This window comes from Lipotes vexillifer, unplaced genomic scaffold (genome assembly GCF_000442215.2).
Source record: "Lipotes vexillifer unplaced genomic scaffold, Lipotes_vexillifer_v1.1 scaffold53, whole genome shotgun sequence".
NCBI classification, from domain to species: domain Eukaryota; kingdom Metazoa; phylum Chordata; class Mammalia; order Artiodactyla; family Lipotidae; genus Lipotes; species Lipotes vexillifer.
In genome coordinates, this window is record NW_006791814.1 from 4,323,616 (window position 1) to 4,345,691 (window position 22,076).

The 22,076-nt window shown below is 42.5% G+C and overlaps 2 protein-coding genes across 2 annotated transcripts in view; one reads left to right on the plus strand and one right to left on the minus strand.

The window, feature by feature from the left end:
• Positions 1-2,252, minus strand: part of TOMM34 (translocase of outer mitochondrial membrane 34) — a 20,898-nt gene extending 18,646 nt beyond the window's left edge. The window contains exon 1 of the mRNA XM_007464782.1: positions 2,105-2,252. Within this exon, the coding sequence (XP_007464844.1) occupies positions 2,105-2,231 (127 nt within the window). The 5' untranslated portion in view covers positions 2,232-2,252. The remainder of the gene's footprint in view (positions 1-2,104) is intronic.
• A 4,732-nt stretch (positions 2,253-6,984) lies between these two features.
• Positions 6,985-22,076, plus strand: part of STK4 (serine/threonine kinase 4) — a 94,149-nt gene continuing 79,057 nt past the window's right edge. Inside the window, exons 1-4 of the mRNA XM_007464783.1 lie at positions 6,985-7,083; positions 12,628-12,708; positions 18,713-18,841; positions 21,312-21,426. Of these exons, the coding sequence (XP_007464845.1) occupies positions 7,049-7,083; positions 12,628-12,708; positions 18,713-18,841; positions 21,312-21,426 (360 nt within the window). The 5' untranslated portion in view covers positions 6,985-7,048. The remainder of the gene's footprint in view (positions 7,084-12,627; positions 12,709-18,712; positions 18,842-21,311; positions 21,427-22,076) is intronic.

The window sequence follows — 22,076 nt, forward strand, 5'->3', positions numbered from 1 at the left end:
GGGAAAGAGGTACCAACGAGGGGCTGAAAGGGGTTCCAATGAGGCTCTGGGATAAGACATTCTGGAGAGGCTTTGGGCAAAAGGCTGTTGTTGGCTGAAATGAGCCGGAGGCTGGGAGAACTGGTAACAAAAGTTTACTCCTCTGTTGAAAATTCTCCAGTAGCTTCCCATCAGGGAATAAAACCCTAACTCCTTAGCATGAACTGCTATGTAAAATGCCTACACAATAAGGTTCTTTCTCTGTAACTGACCAAGTCTTACTATTTCTTCCACTGGCTCCCTGTGCTTTGGCTCCTGGAACACACCCGCTGATTCTGTCTGGGGCCTTTGAAATTACGGTTCCTTCCACCTGGAATGCTCGGCACCCAAGACTTTGTGCAGTTGGCTTCTTCTCACCATTCAGATATCACCCCAAATGTCACTTCTGCAAAGAAGTTGTCCTCAACCTCCCGTTCTTCATAAAGGAGCTCCCCAGTCAAACCTATCACATCTGTCTTCTTCAATAGCCCTGATCACTACAGCACAGTTGTTGTTTGCTGTTTACTAGCTTAAGATCACACCTGTGGCTCCCTCACCAACAAGGATGTATGACCCTTGAGAGAAAGGACCTTCTCCATCTTATTATATACTCATTACATACAGGTGCTGAACAAATGTTAATTTAAGTAAAGACTGACCCGTTGAGGAGAATGAGAGTTGCCTCAGGGATCAGAATGAGGCCTAAATATCAGAATGGGGTCCAACAGGACAATTAAAAAGCAGGCAGCTCACACACCTATCAGGATGGCTACTATCGAAAGAACAGAAAATAAAATGTGTTGGTAAGGATGCTGAGAACTTGGAATCATTGTGCCCTGCTGGTGGGAATGTAAAATGGTACAGCTATTATGGAAAACAGTATGGAGGTTCCCTGCCCCCTCAGATTAAAAATACAATTACTATCTGATCCAGCAATCCCACTTCTGGGTATGTATGCAAAAGAATTCAAAGCAGGACCTCGGAGATATCTGCACATTCATGTTCATCATAGCCACGAGGTGGAAGCAATTCAAACGTCCATTAACAGATGAATGGATAAAGATAATCTGGTATATCCACACAATGGAATATTATGCAGCCTTAAAAAAGAACGAAAGCCTGTCACATGCTACAACATAGATTATAATGTCATAGAGATTATTCAGTCACAAAAGACAAATACTGTATTATTCCACTCGTTTCAAGTACCTAAAGTAGTCAAAATCATTGACATGGAAAGCAGAAAGGTGGATACCAAGGGCTGGGGGGAGAGGGGGAATTAGTGTTTAGTGGGTACAGAGTTTCAGTGTTGCAAGATGAAAAAGTTCCAGAGATTTGTTGCACAACAACGTGAATATACTTAACTCTACTGAACTCTACCCTTACAAATGGTTAAGATGGTAAATTTAACGTTTTTTTAACCACTGTAAAAAATGATAAAACATCTATTAATATGGAAATATGTTCCTGTTATGTCATTAAGTAAAAAAGAACCAGGAGGTCTTCCCTGGTGGGGCAGTGGTTAAGAATCCGCCTGCCAATGCAGGGAATATGGGTTCGAGCCCTGGGCCGGGAAGATACCACATGCCGCAGAGCTACTAAGCCTGTGCGCCACAACTACTGAGCCTGCAAGCCACAACTACTGAAGCCCGCGCTCCGCGACCAGAGAAGCCACCGCAATGAGAAGCCCGGGCACCACAACCAAGAGTAGCCCCTGCTCGCTGCAACTAGAGAAAAGCCGGCACGCGGCAACACAGCCAAAACTAAATAAATAAATTTATCAAAAACACACACACACACACACACACACACACACACACACACACAAAGAACCAGTAATAAAACCATGTTACAATAATAATAATAATAAAAGTGGAAAGAAAGGCTAAGGAAGTTTCTCGTAGGATGCCCAAGCTGGGGGAAGGGGGAGGAATGGGCGGGTGGTGGGAGGGCCTGGTTGGCCAGTCGGCCTCGGGGTAAGGAAGCCCTAGGCCGACAGGGCCAGAGCGACGTCTGGGTAGCTGCGGTCGGGGGAGACAAGAGGGAGAAGGAGGCCTGGCGGCGAAATGGGGGGCCGGGGTCCCACCTTGCGCCTGCAGCATCCGTAGCGCGCGGCTGTAGAGTGTGGCGGCCTCGGCGAACTGGCCATTGCGGAAGCTCAGGTTGCCGGCGGCGCGGAGCTCCTCCACAGAGTCTGGAAGTTTGGGGGCCATCCTGGCGCCGGACCGGTAAACTGGGGGGTGGCCCCGGTTCCCAGCGCCGAGGCGTGCCCAACCGCGTCTGGGCGGAAGCACCGGCTGCGAGTATTTGGGTGCAACGGCTACCCTGGCGGGGAGAGGGCGGGACGGAGCGGGGCACGGGCGGGGCCTGCGCGAACCCGAGGCTCCTAGGGCCCCTCCCTCTGCGCATGCTCAGTTCTGACCTAGCGCGGAGCTGCATTGGGGTCCCCGGAGACTCGCTGGACGTTTTGGCTTGCTAGAACCCTAAGGATGAAACCGTGAACAGGTCCCTGCTTGCCTGGTGTTTACATTCTAGGGGGGGCCTGACTTGTAGTTACCTCATGAGCAAATGAAGACGATAATCCCATGATGTGATAAGTGCTATAAGGAAAACAAAACAGTAATACCATAGAAGGTGACCACGTGGAGACTTTTTAAGTAAGGGGGGTAGGGAAGGCGTTTCCGAGAGACTAATAATTGAGGCGAGACCTGAGACTATTTAGGAAATGCTGTTTCAGACAAAGGGTTAGCAAGTGCAAAGACACTTAGGCTGGAAACTGGCACCTAGTTATCTATAGATACTGATTTTATAAATGAATGCAATGATAGATTGATGTAAATCTTTCGCTGAGGGAAACTAGCTTATCTTCAGATTCATTTGACTTCACTCTATGCCCCACTTACAACTCCAATTTTTTTTAAGCTGCTTGTTGCTACCTGTGCATATTAAGCTGTTTCTTTTGCTTCTTAACCTTTGCTTATGCTCTCCTCTTCCTGGAATTCTTTTCCAAACACTTTTTTCTCTTCCGTAATCCTGACTCAACCAATAATCAACTCAGACATCATCTCCATAATCTCCCTCCTCTGCTCGTATTGCTCACGGATTTTATTCCTAATTTAGGTCTTATTCTGTGATTGTCAGTGTCGATGAAAATTAATCAATAGTCAATCTGTGAAAGAAGTGGAAAATTTTATTTGAGCCAAGTTTGAGGATTGTAACCTGGGAACAGCACCTCAGCTCTGAGAACTGTCCCCCCTTTAGAAGTCAAGGCACAGTTATATAAGTTGAGACAGAGGGCAAGTGTCATTGTGACCCCCTACAAGATCAAGAAGGAATGGTATCTTTTAAGAAGTTGTCTTTATGCTAGGAGAATGTTGCTGTTTATGGTACAGCAGGTATTTCTGCTGATGGGGAGGTTTGGTTGATGCATAATGCAGATACACAATGCTCAGTAGGGGGGAGAGAGGAGGCCAAAGGGCAGAGAAAAATTTTTATGGTCACATTTTTGTCTTGCCATAAAATATGAATTTTATTTCATATCAGTTTACAGTTTTTCTAAGACTGTGAGGTCTTTAAAGGCAGGTAGTAGGTCTTCTTTATTTTTCTCTCCCAAGACCTAATAGGATCTGGCACCCAACATGCACTTATAAAGGTTTGTTGACAAAAATCTGGTCTCTGCCATCAGGTATTTAGTTATACAATTGACCCCTGAACAAGGAAGCAGTTGGGGACAACCAACTCCTGCACAATTGAAAATCCGTGTGTAACTTCACTTGGCCCTCCTTGTCCAAGGTTCTGCATCCTTGGATTCAACCAACCTTGTGTTGTGTAATACTGTAGTACGTATATATATATATTTTTGGCTGCATTGGGTCTCCATTGCTGCACGCAGGCTTTCTCTAGTTGTGGTGAGTGGGGGCTACTCTTCGTTGCGGTGCGCGGGCTTCTCATTGCGGTGGCTTCTCTTGTTGTGGAGCATGGGCTCTAGGCGCGTGGGCTTCAGTAGTTGTGGCTCGCAGGCTCTAGAGCACAGGCTCAGTAGTTGTGGTGCACGGGCTTAGTTGCTCCGTGGCATGTGGGATCTTCCCAGACCAGGGCTTGAACCCATGTCCCCTGCGTTGGGAGGTGGATTCTTAACCACTGTGCCACCAGAGAAGCCCTGTGGTACATATATATTTTAAAAAATCCGCATGGACCCATGCAGCTCAAACCCATGTTATTCAAGGGTCAACTGTAATTATTTGTGTAAACTCATAACCCAGCCAGACCTTAAACATTCTGAGGGTAGGGTGGCTGTTCCATCCGAATCCCCTCGGCCCAGCATAGGCCCCATACAAGAGCAAAGAAGGAACACTTAGTGTGGTGGGAAAACCGGATGACACACACACACACACACACACACACACACACACACACACTGGTTATCTACTTAACAACCTCCATTTTTACTTCCAGTTTGAATTTTGCCTGAGATTCTCCTGGCCCAGAAAATGGATCAAGATTTCTGTAAACCAATCACAATAATCTCATTCTTTTGCCAGTGACTGGGCAAGGGGTGAGCATGTGACCCTGATCTAGCCGAGGAGATAGGAGGATGTGTGCTGGGTGCTTATGGGAAATTTTTCCTTCCCTGATAAGATAGAGACACAGGACATCAAAACAGCCTTTTCTGCTCTTTTTCTGTTGGATTCAGGACATGGTACCTGGAGGTGTGGCAGCCATTTTGCAATTATGAGTCAATAAGCACACGTATGAAAAGCCAACATGCTGAATCAGACCAGAGAGGAAAGATGAAATCGATGTGCTTGTTCCCCTGAATCAACCCTAGAACTGCTGACTTCTGGACTTCTTAGTTATAAACAAGATATGCTGTATGGTCAGGCCACTCAAGATGGCTGTTCTCTTGCTCTCTGTACATCCCCTGCCGGACCAGTGCCTGCTGCACCTACACCCTACTCACATGACTGACCTTCCTCCGTACTTGTCCTAGGCCCCAGCTAATCATGGCTTATCAAAGGGGTGGTGAGGGGCATGCCCCTCTGCTGGTTTCCCCAGTAACTAATGAGCCCACCTGACATCAATTCCCCTATAACTGGTAATCCCCCCGCCACGCCCAAGCAAAGACTGCCACTATGTCCTGCCTGCCGTGAGCTGCACACGGTGGGGTGTCACTCCAGGACCTTGCTTCAGGCGTGTAAGCTCCCCCATCCATCAAACCATTGATGTCTCTGTTGCTGATTCCAGGTTCTTTCTTCGGTCTTGAAGCTGAGCAAGCTGAATATATTCTAAGTGGTATACCAGACGAGTATACCTGAGGCAAGTTGTATTTTCCCCACATGGCTGAAACAGTATTTCCAGTTCTCCATGCTCCTCCAAAACCTTGCCACTCCCCTATCAAGAGATGGAATCATATGTCCGCTCTCCTTGAAACTGGGTGGGTCTTTGGGGGCCCCTTCAACAGGGTAAATGACATTATGTACCTTCCAAAGCTATGCCATTGAAAGGCATTACAGCTTCCTCCTGGCTCTTTCCAGAAATATACTTTAGAAGCCCGCCTTTATTCTGTGAGGAGGCTCAAGAAAAATGGAGTTGGCCCCCCCCATCCCTGATCACCAAGTGGGCTTCCAGCCAACACCAACACCAATTTGTCAGCCATGTGAGTGAGCCATTTTGGACAGGGATTCATCCAAATTCTGACTGCCACTGACTGACACCATGGAGCAGAGGAATTATGGGTATAATTCTTACTTCATAGGGTTTTTTGAGGCTTAAGTGGTAGCTTAGAATTGTGCCTGGCACATAGATTCTCAGTGAATGTTTTCCTCCTGTCAGGAGAATGGCTCCATTACTCCGCTTTTAACATATGGGGTCCCATACCTGGGTGACCCTGAAAGGTGGTTGATCAGGTGTTAGGTTTTGTAGATGGCATATCTCTGAGAAAAGCAGGACAATTAAAAACAGTGAGAGGCTGCTTTGGGTAACTTTCTCTGAGTAAATTAGGTGGAATCTTCCACTTTCTTAAACACTTGCTGATGGTGGTGGCAACTGAGGATTTATGAACTTCCACAGCTGTAACTGGATCTCTGAGTGGAGAGGAAGCTCTGTCTCTCATGCCCAACCACAGGGTCCAAGTGGTTGTCCAGTTTGGTGGTGCAGGCTCTGGAATCAGATCCATCTGGATTTAAATCCCCAAACCTATACTTTTAGCTATGGGAGCTTCACCTCTCTGGCCTTACGAGAATAATATTACCTAACTTACAAGGTTTAAGAATATTAAATGAGTTAATAGTAGTAGAGTACCGCAAACGTGATAAGCAATGTCAAATAATTAATAGATAAGATTGGAGATAACGTTACAGGCTTGATATAAGGATTAAATGAGATAATATATGAAAGCAAGTACATGGTAAGAGCTTAATAAACATTTGCTATTTTTATGTCCTCAAACTGACTGAAAGGTAAGGCTCTTAAAAGGATGCGGCAATTTGCTGGCTGATGTTATGTGACATCCAATGAGAGGTCATGCACGTTCCAGCCTCCACCTGGAACAAGAATTCAACCAGAAAGGAACGGTAGGAAACCACAAATACCTCCCGCGTAGAATTTGGCTTGTTAAAAATCCACAGTTCTTATCAAGCCGGTGCTTCCCAAGAAGCCTCAGTATCTCCGTCTGAGAAATGAGGGGCCGGGCCCGAGGCACAGATGGGTTCTTGGTTTCGAGGCCGAGTGTCTTGGGCGAACAATGTCGCAAGAGACAAGGACGCCGTCCCGAGCTTGATTGAGGAGGACTCCCCCGGGAGGAGGCTCCAGTACTCCGCAGTTCCGGGTCCGCGCCTCGGCGCTCCACGTGACTCGGGTCCACACCACGTGGTCCAGGCCCGGACCTCGCGGCCCCGCCCCGCCCCCGCCCCGCGCGCCGCTTCCGGTAGGGGCGGAAAGCGGAAGTGTGGGAGGGCCTGCGGGGCGGGATCCAGGAGGTCCCGGGGGAGGATGGATCAGTGAGCGGGTCTGGGCGGCTGCCGGCAGCGCCATGGAGACGGTGCAGCTCAGGAACCCACCGCGCCGGTGAGGGGCTGCTGGCCAAGAGGAAGGGGGTGGGGGGAGAGGGAAAGGCGGGAACTGGCGGAGGGGAGACACTGGCGTGCGAGACCCCGGAGGGGACGGACCTGCGGGGTGATCCGGCTGATGGGGCACCTGCTGAATCAGGGACCTCTGGCTGTTGGGGGTCCGGCCGAGGGGGATAAACGTGGAGCTGGTTAGAGAGATCGCTTGCTGGGGGGGACATACTGGCGGAAGTGGGGGACAGGTGCGGGGAGCAGCTGCTGAGGAACGTGGGGACAAGTTAGGGAGAGCACCTGCTGAGGGCGGGGGCCACTGGGTGAGGACTGTCCTAGAAGGGACTCACTGAGGTAGGGAGCATGAAGCCAGATGAGAACCTACGAGGGGTCTGGCTAAGGGATGGGTCGGGAACTAACAGAGAGGAGAGCTGGGCAGACTCTCCAAGGGAGGGAGTCCCACCCGAGGGGTGCAGTGGAGAGGATCTGCTGAGGGGAAAAGCTTTGCGCCTGAGGCTGAAGATGTGCCAAGGCAGGTGGACGGTCTGGCAAGGGAGGCTTCGTAAAGGACAGCATGTAAGAAGATGATTTTGGTAGTGTCGCCACTCTAGATGATGGCACCTTTCATCCCTGATATCCAGGGTCCTCCAAATTTTCCTCATATCCAGCACTGGGAGGTAGCGAGGGAAATAAGAGAACATTTTCAGGACGGGCAAATTGAGGCCCAGAAGAGTTGAGACACAGTCCTGTATGTTGACTTCTTTGCTCTAGGTCTGGATCACTGGACGTGGCCAGACTGTGCCCTTTTCAGGTCTGTATTGTTTTATATCAGCTCCAAATCCTCTTGCTCCCTGGAAATTGTTTTAAGTGAAGATCTGGGGGGTGGCTGATCCTGAAAAGTCTAATCCCCTGAGTTGGTTGCAGTTGTATCTGTGATGTGCTCTGTGGACACCAGGGTCTTCTCTCACTCTGCCACATCTGGAGAAAAATCGAGAGTAGAGACTGAGGTGCCAGTGTAGTTCGCTTCAGTTTCACAGAGACCTCTGACTTCCTGCAGCAGAATGAGCTCTAAAGTAGGAAGTGTTCAGTGTGTGGGAATTCGGGGCAGTGGAGAGGTGAAGGGAAGGGATCGACAGCCTGGGCTGCGCCCTTGACTTTGTTTGAAGGGCACAAACACTGCAGAAGGCAAATAGCTGGTTGGGATGGACTCAGCTCACCCTACTGTAGTGTGCTGAGTCTGAAATAAAATCATTATTGCCCTCATCTAGCACTTACTGGGTGCCAGACACTATTCTCAGTGCTTTCCATGTCTCTTGTTGAACCATATGAATTTGCTGATATTTGACCATTTTTGATCTATAAAAATAGAAGTGTCATATGGTTCAATTTATCGTTGACTCATTTGACCCTCACATCAATCCCATCACCTGTATCTCTATTTTATAGGTGAGGAAACTGAGGCCCAGAGAGGTTAGTGATCAGCCAAAAGTCCCACAGTTACTAAGTGACAGAGCTGAGATTTCTTTTTTAATTAATTAATTTTTGGCCGAGTTGGGTCTTTGTTGCTGCGCACTGGCTTTCTCTAGTTGCGGTGAGCGGGGGCTACTCTTTGTTGCGGTGCGCGGGCTTCTCATTGCGGTGGCTTCTCTTGTTGTGGAGCATGGGCTCTAGGTGCGCGGGCTTCAGTAGTTGTGGCACGCGGGCTTCAGTAGCTGTGGAACGCAGGCTCTAGAGCTCAGGCTCAGTAGTTGTGGCGCACGGGCTTAGTTGCTCCGCGGCATGTGGAATTCTCCCGGACCAGGGCTCGAACCCGTGTCCCCTGCATTGGCAGGTTGATTCTTAACCAGTGCACCACCAGGGAAGCCCCAGAGCTGGGATTTTAATCCAAGCAGTCTGGTCCAGAGTCCATGCTCTTGGCTGCCTTGGTCTGATGCCTTTCTGGAAGTATCCCTGTTTCACAGGGCCTTGTGTATGTTAGCAGATATATGCTATAGCACCATAGATCCAATTATAAATGGACACTGGTTATAAATCCTTCTGAAACGTGTTCGTTCTCTCCCTGAGGCCCTGGTTTAATTGAAAAGAGAATTAGGAATCTGTGTTTTGTTTCTGCTTTTGCCTTGTGCTGTATAATCTTGAACAAAAGAGTAAACCTTTTTGGTTTTTGACACACTCATTTCCTGGGCCTTTTGGATTTTAAAAATTTTATTGAATGTGCAAGAGAAAAGCATTGCAGGGCTGAATTCTTTTTTTTTTTCTTTTTCAAATTATGTATAATTTTTAATCAACATACAGGAGTACAACTCCTCTCATGAAGAGGGCAAGTACTCTGTAACACCTATAAGGTTGCTTCAGGCTTTTCTAACCTTACAGTGTGATTCTCAACCATCTTCAAGATCACTGAGATTAAATAAGTGGAGTATTAGTAAACTCTTGCTGGTCAGTATTTCAAAAAAAATTGTCGAGGACGGCTGAATACTTGAATGACTGGTGCTTTCTTGCTCACCATAGCTAGTGAACTGCCGGGACTTGCAGCCAGTTAACTTTATTATCATTTGTATCAGTTTGTTAGGCCTGCTGTGGCAGTTTCACAGACTGGGCGACTTAACAGAAATTTATTTCCTCACAGTTCTGGAGGCTAGAAGTCTGAGATCAAGCCATCAGCAGGGTTGTTTTCTGTTGAGGCCTCTCTTCACATGGTCTTCCCTCTGTAACTGTGTCCTTATCTTATGAGGACACCAGTCATGTTGGATTAGGGCCCACCCATTGACCTCATTTTTACCTTAATTATCTCTTTAAAGGCTCTATCTCTAAATAAAGTCACATTCTGAGGTACCGGGGGGGTTAGGACTTTAACATGAATTTGAGGGGGTTGGGAGAGGGAAAGACATTAATTTTATTTTCATTAAAAAATTTCATCCACTTATATATTTGTTGTAACCCATAACAACTTCTGTGTGGAAAGAGGGATAGGTGTATATGAATAAAATGGACCTTACAAGAGTTCTAAGGTGGGAGAAAGGAATTTGGGAATTAGCCAAACCGGTGAGTAGCTACGTCATAAACACCCTTATTTGTGTTTGGAAAGATACAGGTGTCTTTTCAGAGATTCAGACGGCGTGGGTTTCCAGCAAGGGAAAGCAGTCCCAATGCGGGAAGTGCTCTTTGTTGTTCTTGAGTCTGACATTTGTGTGTGACTAAGTGAATGAGGATAGATTGAAGTTGACGTTTCATGTAGGAGTTTATGATTTTAAAAAGTGAGTTGCCATTAGATACAAATAGTGTGGTGGAATGTGTAGAGCACATTTCTGGGATGCTGGCCGTCCACGTGGCCGTCTGACTTAGGAGCGGAGCATCCCCCTGTGTTGGATCCATGGAGGCTGTGTTGGCCAGGCCTGTTGAGTTATGGGCAAGCAGTGAAACTACCTAGGACCTGGGAAAGTACAGCTGAGAGGGCTGCATCATCAGAGTTGGGCTCTTTGGTTATAATGCTTCTTCCATGAAGACTCATGTAAAAAATAGCATCGGGTCCCCTCTCAAAAGATTTTCCATAGAAATCTTATTTGTCGGTAACACAGTAATACTTTTTCAGGGTGAAATTCTTTTTAGTTTTGAAACCTCACAAGGATTGCTGAGAAAGGTTTATGATTCTCATCATTGCATTCATTAATCCATTTAACAAATGTTCTTATTGACCACCTCTGGGTTCAGGCGCCAGAGATAAAAAGATCCCTTAAGACCGGACCAAAACCAAACAAAAACCCCACTTAGATTGTTTTAAAGAAATGTCTGAGCACTCATATAAAGTTTGTCTATCACAGTATTATCAGAGGGCTGCAGCTGTCTCTCATGGCAGCGGCCGTGTTTCCTTTGTTATGCTGTGTTCTCTGTAATAGTTGAAATAGTGAGTTTTGCTTTTTGTAAACCACGAAGTCACCACTTCAAAGGAACACATTTGATCTTCCTTTATATGAACTGTTTATAAAACTGTAATTATACTTGAGAAATGAGGTATTGTCCATTGTTTAAACAGTTATAAATTCAATGCTTCACCCCCCCTCCCCCGGGTTATGAGATGTTCATTCTAATTTCTGAGTTCATAGAAATTTCACTTCTGACATTGAAGAGGAATTTCACTTCAGTCCTTCTTGTTTTGAAACTGGGAGTTTTTGTGATGTCATTGGAATTTAATTCTTAGGACCTTTTGATTTTCAAAGGTCAGTGTGGTCGTGTTTGTTAATTTTCAAGTTATGGCAGTTACTGACTCGGAGCGGTTCTCCATTTCTCTAGTCTTTGACATTTATAAAATCCTGTTAAGACTGTCTTTTTGAGATCAGCCTTTATTGGTGGATACACTTGATGTGTTGAGGTGTGTGGGGTTTTTTTTTCTTTTGTCTCTTTTTTTGGCTTCTTTCATGGTTTTGCCACTTTATCTAGGAAGGTACACATTTATGTGTATGTATGTGTATGTGGTTTTTTTTTGTTCAAGTCTTTTCTTGTAAAAATTGGTATTGTCCAGCTAGTTTAAACATTTTTCTTTTCAAAGAAATTTTCAGTGGACTACTTTCATATTTCACCATTTCCTGAGCTCTCCTTTCTTTGTTGTCCTTTGTAGTTTCAGGAAACCATTGTGTAGAACCCACACACGCAAATAGTCCTTAGCAAACTCCTCCTTTAAGCCTGTTAATAATTTTCAGAGGTCTCAGAGTTCTTTTTTAAAAACCCTACTCTTAATTTATAACCTCCCATGTTTGTCATAGTCAGAAGAATCCCAGTTATCTGGAAGTTGTGAGCAGCACCTATCTTTGATTTCGGGAAATAGTCAGGTATACAACTGCCCGTCAGAGAGTCTTGGTGAGACTATTTGAAACTCCCAGCTGCCTGGTTAGTTTTTACTTTTGGTCACGTCTGAGTGTATACTCTCCACTTTCTGTTTCTATGATAGCTACAGAATCCATGTGTTTCGACAGAAGTACCAAAGTCTTGCTAATGGAGGGCAAGACTCTTCTATGTCTTCCTTGGCCTCTAGTCTAAGACCATGTTTCAGTTCATAGCTAAGCTTGCATTAAACATCTTTTCTGAACAGAGAGTTATGCCATCTTAATTCATGGAATCTCAAGATTTAAATGGATTCTGAAGGTTATAGCTAATGCTTAAATCCACTCTATAACATTTCAGCCACATGAGGACTCATTTTCTGTTTAGATGCTCCAGTGAAGGGAATCTAGGGACTTCTTAAGGCGGTCTAAACCATTTCGTAACAACTTTTGTTAGAAAATTCTTACTCCTGTGGAACTGAAGTCAGCCTCTTGGTAGCTCTTCACCCTCTGGTCCTGATTCTGCTGATCAGGGTGACCAAGGACATGTGTAACATGTCCATAAACCACCCCTTCAGCTTCCCTTAAAGGTCTCTTAGCTTGCCTTTATTGTCATTTACCAGTGAAGACTTTGTAAAGAAATCCCTAAGATGCTAATTGTAAAATAAATAATGCATTTTGTATTCTAGTTGCTAGCAAGTAAAATGTATTTTATGTTTAAATTTCTTCATCCACAGGCAGCTGAAAAAGTTAGATGAAGATAGTTTAACTAAACAACCAGAAGAAGTGTTTGATGTCTTAGAGAAACTTGGAGAAGGGTGAGTACACAGAAAATGTAGGTGGACTAGTAGGTCCCAGTCTTTTTCCTGCCCCAACACCAGAAGGATGTGAACCTTTCTCGTGGCAATAATTTGGAAAACTAAGGAAAAGAAAGGGGAATGTTGCATATCACCACTGCTCTGAGTAGTGTAGGAGGTAAATTTAATACTTGAAATGCCCTTTCCCTCTTCCCCCAATTAGTTCTATAGACAGATTTAGTGATTCCTGATCTTTTCAACACCATGGACATCTATTGTTTTCTCTCTTGTAAAATCTGTGGTTTGCATGATTTTATCTATTTAACAGATGACACTAAGTTTTTACTTCATTTAAAATTTTTTTTATTAATCAGACATATTTTAATTTTCTGTTCATAGCTTCTGAGAGATATGCAATAACTTGTTTCATGAAAAAAACACTGGAGGGACTTCCCTGGCGGTCCAGTGGTTAAGGCTCCACACTTCCACTGCAGGGGGCACGAGTTCCACCCCTGGTCAGGGAACTAAGATCCTGCATGCCACACAGAGCAGCAAAAAAAAAAAGGAATTCAGCATTTTATCAATAGTTAATGCAGCTTTGGGAAATATAGTAAATAAGTCAAGGACTGTCACTACCTTTACATCTTTCCTAAGAGATCCAGAATTACAGATTGGGAACCAGAGGACTTTAAACACAGATTGTGAATGAGTTCATAAAATACTGGTGAAATGATATTTGGTAGTAGATAGTGGCCGTCATTGGCTTTCCTGATACAATAAACGTTATAAGTTTTTATACTTTTACATATATTGATACTTTTAATCTTTGTATGTTTATTTCTTTTTCTTAGGGACCAAGACATTAAAATATTAGAGACACCCTTTCTTAAGTTTTTGTTGTTCATTTTTGAATAGGTAATCAAGTCACATGATTCAGAATTTAAAAAGTGTAAAAATCTTACAATGAAAAAAATTTGCCTCTTGTCTCTATCTCTCAGCCACCCAGAAGCAACCAGTATAGCAGTTTTTTATGTGTTCTTCAGAGGTAGTTTATGCATATATAAGCAAATAAACATGTGGGTATGTGTTTGTGTAATTTTGTAAAATCTCTTGGGAGTACTTCTGGTTCAAGAGAAGACCTGAAATGTTAACTTATAAAAATGTCAAATTAATGTCTGTTCTTTAAAATCAGCTTTTATATGTCATTAGATTATTTTGGAGTTTAGTGTTATTTATGCCTAATATAGATATGCAATGTTAAACCCAATCCTGGATTACATGGAATAGGTTTTCATGGATTACCTCCTTGTGAAAAACGTTAGTCATCATCTTTTTGTAAGTTGGAAAAATACTCTTTGGAATCAAGCAAGAAATCAAGCAGAGAAGGGAAGTAAAAGATGACACCACCTGCGCTGCTAAAAGACAAGTACACGATGAATCTGAAACCACAAGTTGACTTGGCATTGTTAAAGGTATGGCGCGGGGTTGGGGGGGACCCAGTCCTTCTATGTCTCTTGCCTGCCATTTTTGGCTCTAACTTGATATCCTTCGTATTTCCTCAAGGCAGTGAGTCAAAGGCCCTTAATCTAACCATGCTCACAGGTTATACTTAGAATAAGATCAAGAGTGGTAGGCATAGTTGACTATGTAACTAACTTGTTTCTTTCATTTTTAATGAAAGTGTATTACAGTTGTAAGAACATAGACTCTGAAGTCAGACATATCTGGGTTAAAACTTGCTCTACTGTTTATTAGTCATAATAAACAAGTGAGCTCGAGCAAATTGCTGAATATTTTGAAGCTTCGCAAACCTCAACTATAGAGTGGGGATATTTGCATCTCCCTCATAGGGTTATGTTGAGTGTTTCATGAGATGGGACTAAAGTACTTAGTACAGTGCTTGTCACCTAATAAGACCTTGTTAAATGGCAACTATTATTTTATTTTTAAATATATCAATTGAAGCATTTTTTCAGACCTTATCATGACAAATCAAAGTTAAGTCTTAAAGTATATTTAGGTGTTTCTGAAGGGAGCTCTGTTTGGGTTGTTTGGTTTTGAGGAATGTCAAATGAATACTGTAGACAGAGAGTGATCAGGAATGTAAAATAAGGAGAAACTAAGCTAATTATGATTATTTTAAATTATGTTTTAGATCTATGGATGTCTTCATTAAGGACCTTGGAAATTTCCCTGTAAAGACATCACCAGAGAGAAAACAATTAAAACTTCAGATCTTCCCATGTTATCCTCATATTGTCTTTTTAAATGATGCCGCAAGTGCTTGGATTTCTGTCATCCCGACTGAATGAGCCTGAACAAGCTTCATTTAATGAGCAAAATCCCAAAGGAAAACCCAAACTGTGCTTCCTTCCTAAACACAAATGGCCATGCCATCCCTAAATAGTTCTGGAAAATGAATGGATTGTGAACTCTCACTGACATGGGCCTTGTGAAATGAGCTCTGGCTAAAAGATTGTATCGGATTCCCAAGGCTGCAGCTATTCTGCATTTTGAGGAAATCATGTGGATCTGTGGCAGAGCAGAGCCAAAGCTCCAGACCAGGATGGATGGACAGCACTTGGAAAGTGTTTTGAATTAGAGCCCAGTGCCTTTTTTTTTCCTCTTATGCTTAAAGTTTTACACATTCACTCATTTAAGTTTTTAATCATAGGATAATAACAAAAACATCTTGCCCATGGTTTCATAGCTAGTGAGTGGTATTAAGACTTATGCCTGGTTAATTTGGCCTCAAATACTGTATAATTTCTATGTTTCTGCATTGACCCTTGCCTTGCATAGCTTGTGGGAAGCACTTCCATCCCCACCACCTTTGTTCTCTGCCAGTTAAAATTCATTGAATCACTGTAGTTTTTGTTGTAGGGAATTAGGTCTTAAGGGACTTGCCTATAAGGGAGCATGACTGCTTAAGTCTTCTAAATCCTCTGTACTGTAAGTGTGATCTGTGGAATCATGAATCTTAATTGTTCCTATGAGCTCTTGGAGTTTTCTTGGCTGTCCAGATAGCATAGTGAGGCGTGGAGGGTGTTCTGGTCAAGACTGCTGAGTAAGTGCACGTTGGAACCTCTCCATTTCAAATATATAAGAATAATAAATGAAAAAAAATTTTTTAAATATAAGGATACATAGCCAGCTATAGACCAGGGGTAGAAAAGATAGCTGTCATCGTAAAAGGAGAGTAAAGCATGCCTTGTCCTTGTCGGGAGATTGTAGATGGGCTTCCTGTATGAAGTTGTGGTATCATTTGCCTGTGGCCTGGGGAAAAAGCAGAGGGTCTGACTATAGGAACTGGGCCTGGACTGTATTCAGGTATGGTGTCTTGAGGGGCGAAAATCCTAAATCCTAGTGCAAGACCTGGTTTAAATTGTACAGCCTAGATGACTGAGCTAGGGGAACCATGAAACCATCCTGACATCATGAAACACTCACGACAGTGAGCACTGTGTAGAGAAGAATCATTCAAAATAAAAGGAAACCCATACAAGGAAATCCAGTGCCGTGAGATAATCAACAGACCTAACAAGTGGGAGAACTCCCACCCAAGGAAATAAAAATAATGGAGCCATCTGAAACAGGATTTAACGTTTGTTTACGATTTTCAAAAAGGTGAAAGGAGGGAATAACATCCTTAAAAGGAGAACACGAAATTATTAACATGAACAACCCCATGAAAAAGAAAAAGTTGGGAATCTTGACAATGAAAACTACAATAATTGAAGTTCTAGAGCCCAATAAATTGGATAAACAGTCAACTAGACAAGCTGAAGAGAGAATTTGTGAATTGAAAGCTAGAAGTGAGACTGATCACAAAATGCAGGACAAAAATATAGTGTTGGAAACTAGGAAGACAGCATGGATTGAGGAGGTCCCATATAGGTCCAATAGGAACTCTAGAAGGAGATTAGAAGTAATAGAGAGGAAATAAAGAGATAATACCAAGAATTTTCCAGACTTGAATAAAGCCTTCAGATTGAAGAAGCTTATGGAGTGCCAAATAAATCAACTTCTAGTTATAGTAAAATTACAGAATGTTAAGGATAAAGAGAAATCTGAAAAGCTACAGAAAGAGAGATTACCCATGAAAAGTGATAACCTGATGACAGCTGACTTCCTTACAGCAATAGAAGATGAAAAACTACAGTAAACGAGCTGAGGGAAAGCTATTGTCAAAGAATTCTATATCCAGAAAAACTCGTTCCAAAGTGAGGGTGAAATAAAGACCTTTTCACATGTATGGGACCTAGGCTCTCAAGAATAACTTTGGATGAAGTTACAGAATACCCAACTAACAGTGGCTAACCAATAAGAGCATTTAATAACTAAGGAGCAAAAAATCTGAGGGTGAAAGATTCCAGAATGGCTAACTGGCTTGATAATGGTTTAGCATTTGTGTAATTCTCATAGTCTCAAGATGGCCATGTTAGTTTCAAGCATCATGCCTCACGTGACAGTAACCAAAGCAGGAAAGGAAGTGGCAGGTGAAAATGGGCCACCTTGTTTGCTTCTCTCTTACCAGGGAGGAAAGTTTTTCCTAGAGACCCTTCAGAAGAATTCCCCTTAAATTTCATTGGCTGGAACTAGGTCATATGCTTACTACTAGTTCAGTCACTGGCAGAAGGGGATAGAAATCCTGCAACTGGCTTGTACCGCCATGCTTTAGCCCCAGGGACCAAGCATTTGCCACCCTCACAAGTCAGGGCGTTATCGTATCAAGGAAGAAGGGTCAGTGGTTGGATCTTCCACACATGGTCAGCAGTTGCCTTTCCCTGGCAAAAAAAAATGTTTTAGGCAACATTTAAGTATCATTATACTAGTTTTGCCAATATAAGGGATTTGGATGAAATGGAAGTTTTTTGTGTGTGCTCTACATAGATTTTTAAAAAAAGTTTTCTGTGACTTTCACATTGAAACAATCCTTGAGCATCATTTTGTTAGCTAGAGCACTCAGCTACTTTGATGTATTAGGTGGCACTGTTATGATCTTGTTTTTCACTAAGTATGAAGAAACAGGGTGTTTGGGAAATATGAAAGACAATTTCCTCATTATTTCACTGACAGCCATCCAGAATTTCAGTGAAAATGTAATCTATGCAAGATGATGATGATATCTCATTTAACCATCACAATTGTCTTGTAGTAGTATTGTTGTCATTTTATAAATGAGAAAATTGAGGCACAAGGTTAATAATAAGTCTGTAAATGAGAGCTGATATCTAGTGGTGGTAGGACTCCAATCCTGGGTCTTTAGATTCTAAATCTACAGTTCTTTTAGCCCCCAAATTGAATAGCTACATAACTTTTTATTTATCTTGATAATAAACTCGTAAGGGAAGATGGAGCAAAAGGCAAAAAGAATTTGTATGTGCTCTGTTCACCTGATTCTAGCATTTAAGAGGCTTACATTTTTAGATTCCTTAATGTTTTAAGTATTATTGCAAGTAAGAGGAGAAAGGACTAAAAGACCTCATGGTACTAGAATGAGTGCAAGAAAACCAAAACCCCCATTTTTGTACCCCAGTACAGATGTGGAAAGAATCTAGGCTTTGTATTCTGACAGACCTGGATTCATATCCTGGACTGACCGCTTATTTATCACTTATGTGACCTTGGGCAAGTCATGTAACCTCTCTGAGCCTTTTCACATTCGCCTGTAAAATAGGGATGATGACCCCTCGTGACGCCCTTTTTTGTAAGGATGAACCTCAGATGATGCAATTTCTAGCAGACATCAGACATGGTAGCTACTCTATCACTGTTATTTCCTACTAATACATTCAGTAAAATTTAAATGTGAAGTTTTTAAGATGCCATTTTGTGGTAAGTTCTCTTAAGGACAATTTTTCCCTGCAGTACTTTAGCTATCTTAGTTTTGCAAGTGTAGCTAAGTATATATGTCTTGGGCATGTAGGGATATAAATTAGAATGGTGAGTTGCTTGTGTTTTACCACTTTTTATCTCTTGGCTTGCTTTGACTCTGTAAATGTTCTCCTTCCCGCAATTATAGGTCCTACGGCAGCGTGTACAAAGCTATTCATAAAGAGACAGGTCAGATTGTTGCTATTAAGCAAGTTCCTGTGGAGTCAGACCTGCAGGAGATAATCAAAGAAATCTCTATAATGCAGCAATGTGACAGGTAAAGGCATCTGGTGTTATTTTGGAGATAACATGGTTTCGAGTATGCTGTGATTATTTAGAGTTTGACGCCTAGAATTGCATTTACTTAGATATTTTGCAAGCGGAAGAGTTTAGTGGAATCACGACGAATGTTCTTTTCAGAAAAGTAATTGATGAAAAAGTTTCTGTGTTTCAGCAGCTAAACTTTCAGAGTTTCTATTTTTGCATTGTTTTGTTTTGTTTTGTTTCAGTTTAGCCCTTCTCAAAACTAGGAAGAAGAGGCAAAGAGGCAGAAGGTGGTGGTGGCTAGCCTTTTTTTTTTTTGATAATGATCTCTCTTACTTCCTATTGAGAAAACATTTCTACAGAGACAGCTAAGAAGAGATCATTCAAATGGTTTTCACTCCAGAAACCTTAGAATAGCAAATGGACCTATAAAAAGAGAATACTTAGTTATGTGTTACTGTTCTGTTCCTTCCTTCACAATTTTAAGAAATGATTCCAGCTGAGAGTGGTTAAGTATTTTATTTTTGAGGAACTAAGATTTGTCAAATGCTGCAAGCAGGAAGTTGGGCCAGCAGGTGACCGCAGAAAAGCACGTGGTTTGTCCTGAAGCTCCATGGCAACTTGGGAGGTCACTGTGGTGGAGCAGGCTTCCTCAGTTTTGATTGGCGAGAAACACAAACTGAAGGGCAGTGGCAGCTCTAGGGAGTTGAAAGGAGAATGAGAAAGTCTTGCAGCTCAAGGCTACCTTTATCTTTCTGAAGTTCTTTTGGTCCGCAGATCAACTCAGTACCTCCTGTTTGTAAAGCTTGTACCTTAAGGCAGGTGGGGCTACCTGCTAGACATTTTGCCCAGGAGCCCTTAAGTCTTGTACACTTGTGAATGCAGTCACTTCTCTTCTCCCTCCCTCTTCTTTTTTTCTTTATACTTTTTTTTCTATAGAAATATTAATTATTATTTTTTTTATTGGAGTGTAATTGCTTTACAATGGTGTGTTAGTTTCTGCTTTATAACAAAGTGAATCAGTCATACATATACATGTGTTCCCTCTTTATACTTTTGTGGTTACTCTATACTGGGTAAAACCCTCCTATTTCTTGATTGGAGGGACCAGAGTAAGGTAGCAGTTTTCCTTTGCCTCTTGCATAAGATACACTACAGGAGCTCTTTCTAGTGGGCAAATTGGAACTTTGCCACTTTTGATAGACTGTGCAAGAGCTGTGTTCCAAACAGGGTATGCAAATGTCTCTAATTAAAGATGAGGGATTTCAGAGAGCCTACTCTGTGCTAAGAAATACAAAGAGATACAGGGCAGAGTGCTGGCCCTCTTAGAGTTTATAGACTTTAATTGGACAGGCCAGGCTTATAGATGTACAGGAGAATCTAGTCGACAATACAAGATTGTATAGGACATACTCCAGCAGTGAGTACCTGACAGTAATTGCCTTGTAGAGGCATTAAATACTATAGAAATTCAGGGGAGGGAGAGCAGGTGTGGTGATCTGTATCATAAGAGGTTTATTCATCCATTTCTTCATTAATGTTCATTTTGTGTATGTGTGTATTTTTTTTCCTGCTGTCGTTGTCATTGGCATGTTTCCCAAGGATGAAGGGGCATTTGAAATTTTGAGAGTTAATGCAGCTGAGTTGGTTTTAGCATCTTCCATTACTATGTTATGCAGTATTATTTAGCCCTGATAATGATCTAGCTAAAGCTGGTAGCTTCAGAGGACAAATTATTTCATTTTAAAGGGGTTTTGACTTTTTTCTGAAATCTGTCTTCAAGACCCAAACTTTCAAGTCTGATTCTGAATATTTTTCCTTTACAGTAGATTGTAGTGTGGTTTTATTTTTTTCCTTGTTACAAAGTATATGTGACTACTTGGAAAAATGCAAATAAAAAAAGAAAGGAAACCACTTTTCTCTTTGGAGAGAGAATCGTTGTTAAATACTACTTGGTATACATATCCTTCCATATCTCTTTTTGGAGTTTCACCATGCTTGCTATTATGTAACCTGTGTTTTTGTTTGTCTGTTTTTTGGTAAACAGAATATCGTCTCGTATTATCAAGTATTCTTCTATAATGTTTTCCATGGATTCATGGTTGTTGCATTAAACGGATATATCATTATTTCTTAAAGAAACTCCCTAATGTCAGACATTTAGATGGTATCTGAATTTTCACTTTTATAGACAGTACTGTGATGTTACCTATTTCTTTTTGAATATCTGTAATTCTTTTCTTAGGATGAATTGCAGACTTACAAATCCTGGGTTGAGGGACCCACACAATTTTTGCACTACTATTATTGCCCTCCAGAAATCAGTACTATTTTACATTCTCATCAAGAGGGTGTGTGTTTTAACCTTAAATATGAATAATTGATCTTTTGAGCTGAGAAATTAATTTTCTTGTATTTAACAGCATGAATTAATAGGGATGTTTGAAGGCTCTTCCATTAACTCATATTGTCTCTCTCTCTAGCCCTCACGTAGTCAAATATTATGGCAGTTATTTTAAGAACACAGACTTGTGGATTGTGATGGAGTACTGTGGGGCTGGTTCTGTGTCTGATATCATTCGATTACGAAATAAAACGGTAAGTTTACCTTCTGGAATAGTAGGTATTTCTCCCTTTCCATGGTTCTTTCCCCCTCTGCTTTTTTTTTGTTTGTTTTTGTTTTTGTTTTTGTTTTTGCGGTACAAGGGCCTCTCAGTCTTGTGGCCTCTCCTGTTGCGGAGCACAGGCTCAGCGGCCATGGCTCACGGGCCCAGCCGCTCCGCAGCATGTGGGATCTCCCCGGACCAGGGCACGAACACATGTCCCCTGCATCAGCAGGCGGACTCTCAACCACTGCGCCGCCAGGGAAGCCCCCCCCCTCTGCTTTTTGATGTCGCTTAAATGTGGCAATTTTGATACCAACCAACCCAGTCCAGTGAAGTGCTTTGCTTATTTCTAACTGGGGACAAAAATGACAATCAAATCTTGGTTAAGCAATGAGTTCTGAGTGTTTAAATTTGGTTGTGTTTTCTCATTCTACCCAGCGTGTTCACAGATTAGCTTCCTAATCAGAGAAAACTCTCTGTGAAAGATGATTTGCTGTTACTGTGATTGCTGAGAGAAAAGCTAGGAGTCATGGGTTCTAGTTTGCGTTCAGTTGCTTAAACTCTTTGTTTATTCGTTCAGTAAGTATTTCTAGAACACTGGTCTAAGCCTTCGGGATCCAGTAGTAAATAAGACAAGGACCG